Raw genomic sequence first — 1,077 nt, 5'->3', positions numbered from 1 at the left:
AGGGCCACCGCACGCACAAGCGGTGCTGGTGTGTCTGACTGGCACTGGCCAGCTGCCGTTAATAATTGCCCTCTTCCAAAAATCTCTTCTAGTTCTGGGAGGTCATCAGTGATGAGCACGGCATCGACCCCACGGGCAGCTACCATGGGGACAGCGACCTGCAGCTGGAGAGGATCAACGTCTACTACAATGAAGCCGCTGGTAAGTGTCTGTCTCTCTCCTCAGGCGTCCTTAAACAAACGGGGCAGACATGCCAGTTCATTGAGGCTGGAAAAATCCCTGAACAAGAGCTGTCATCTGCCAGTGGCACCTCCGACAGCTTTGTTCTCAGAACGGCTCTGATAACAGAGTAGTCTTGAACAAGACAGCGTGTCTCTCTGGTGAAATGCGGGGAGGCGGAAGGGAGCGTGGCGGGGCTCCCCTGGGGCTGGGCTCCCCTGGGGCTGGCTGCAGGGCGGTAACGCCGGTGCTGGTTCCTCCTGCAGGTAACAAGTACGTCCCCCGCGCCATCCTGGTGGACCTGGAGCCCGGCACCATGGACTCGGTGCGCTCCGGCCCCTTTGGACAGATCTTCCGTCCCGACAACTTTGTCTTTGGTGAGTGAGCGTGGGATGGGAGGAGTCCTGAAGCGGGAGCTCCGTGCGGAGCAAGGTCCCAGAGAGAGAGTGTGCAGGTGACCTGGGGGGACCAAATCCCAAGACCGTGGTGGGGGTGGAAGCGAGCCCCGTGGGGCAGGAGGAGCGGGGTCGTCTCTGTTGCTCCCCGGGGCGCTAACGCGGCGCCTCGCTTCTGGTCTGCCCTCTAGGTCAGAGCGGGGCTGGCAACAACTGGGCCAAGGGTCACTACACGGAAGGCGCCGAGCTGGTGGACTCTGTCCTGGATGTGGTGAGGAAGGAGTCGGAGAGCTGTGACTGCCTCCAGGGCTTCCAGTTGACCCACTCGCTGGGCGGCGGCACGGGCTCTGGCATGGGCACCCTCCTCATCAGCAAGATCCGCGAGGAGTACCCCGACCGCATCATGAACACCTTCAGCGTCATGCCCTCGCCCAAGGTGTCGGACACGGTGGTGGAGCCCTAC

The 1,077-nt window shown here is 61.9% G+C and overlaps 1 protein-coding gene across 1 annotated transcript; it reads left to right on the top strand.

The window, feature by feature from the left end:
* Positions 1-88: 88 nt before the first annotated feature.
* LOC104127694 (tubulin beta chain) lies at positions 89-1,074 on the top strand (the record flags this gene model as incomplete). The annotated part of the gene is made up of 3 exons (XM_035895892.1): positions 89-201; positions 486-596; positions 806-1,074. Coding segments are annotated over exons 2-3 (330 nt in total), but the record flags the coding sequence as incomplete, so codon positions are not given.
* Positions 1,075-1,077: the final 3 nt, after the last annotated feature.

This window comes from Egretta garzetta, unplaced genomic scaffold (genome assembly GCF_000687185.1).
Source record: "Egretta garzetta isolate BGI_Z169 unplaced genomic scaffold, ASM68718v1 scaffold246, whole genome shotgun sequence".
NCBI lineage: Eukaryota > Metazoa > Chordata > Aves > Pelecaniformes > Ardeidae > Egretta > Egretta garzetta.
This window is presented reverse-complemented; position numbering and strand designations above follow the sequence as displayed.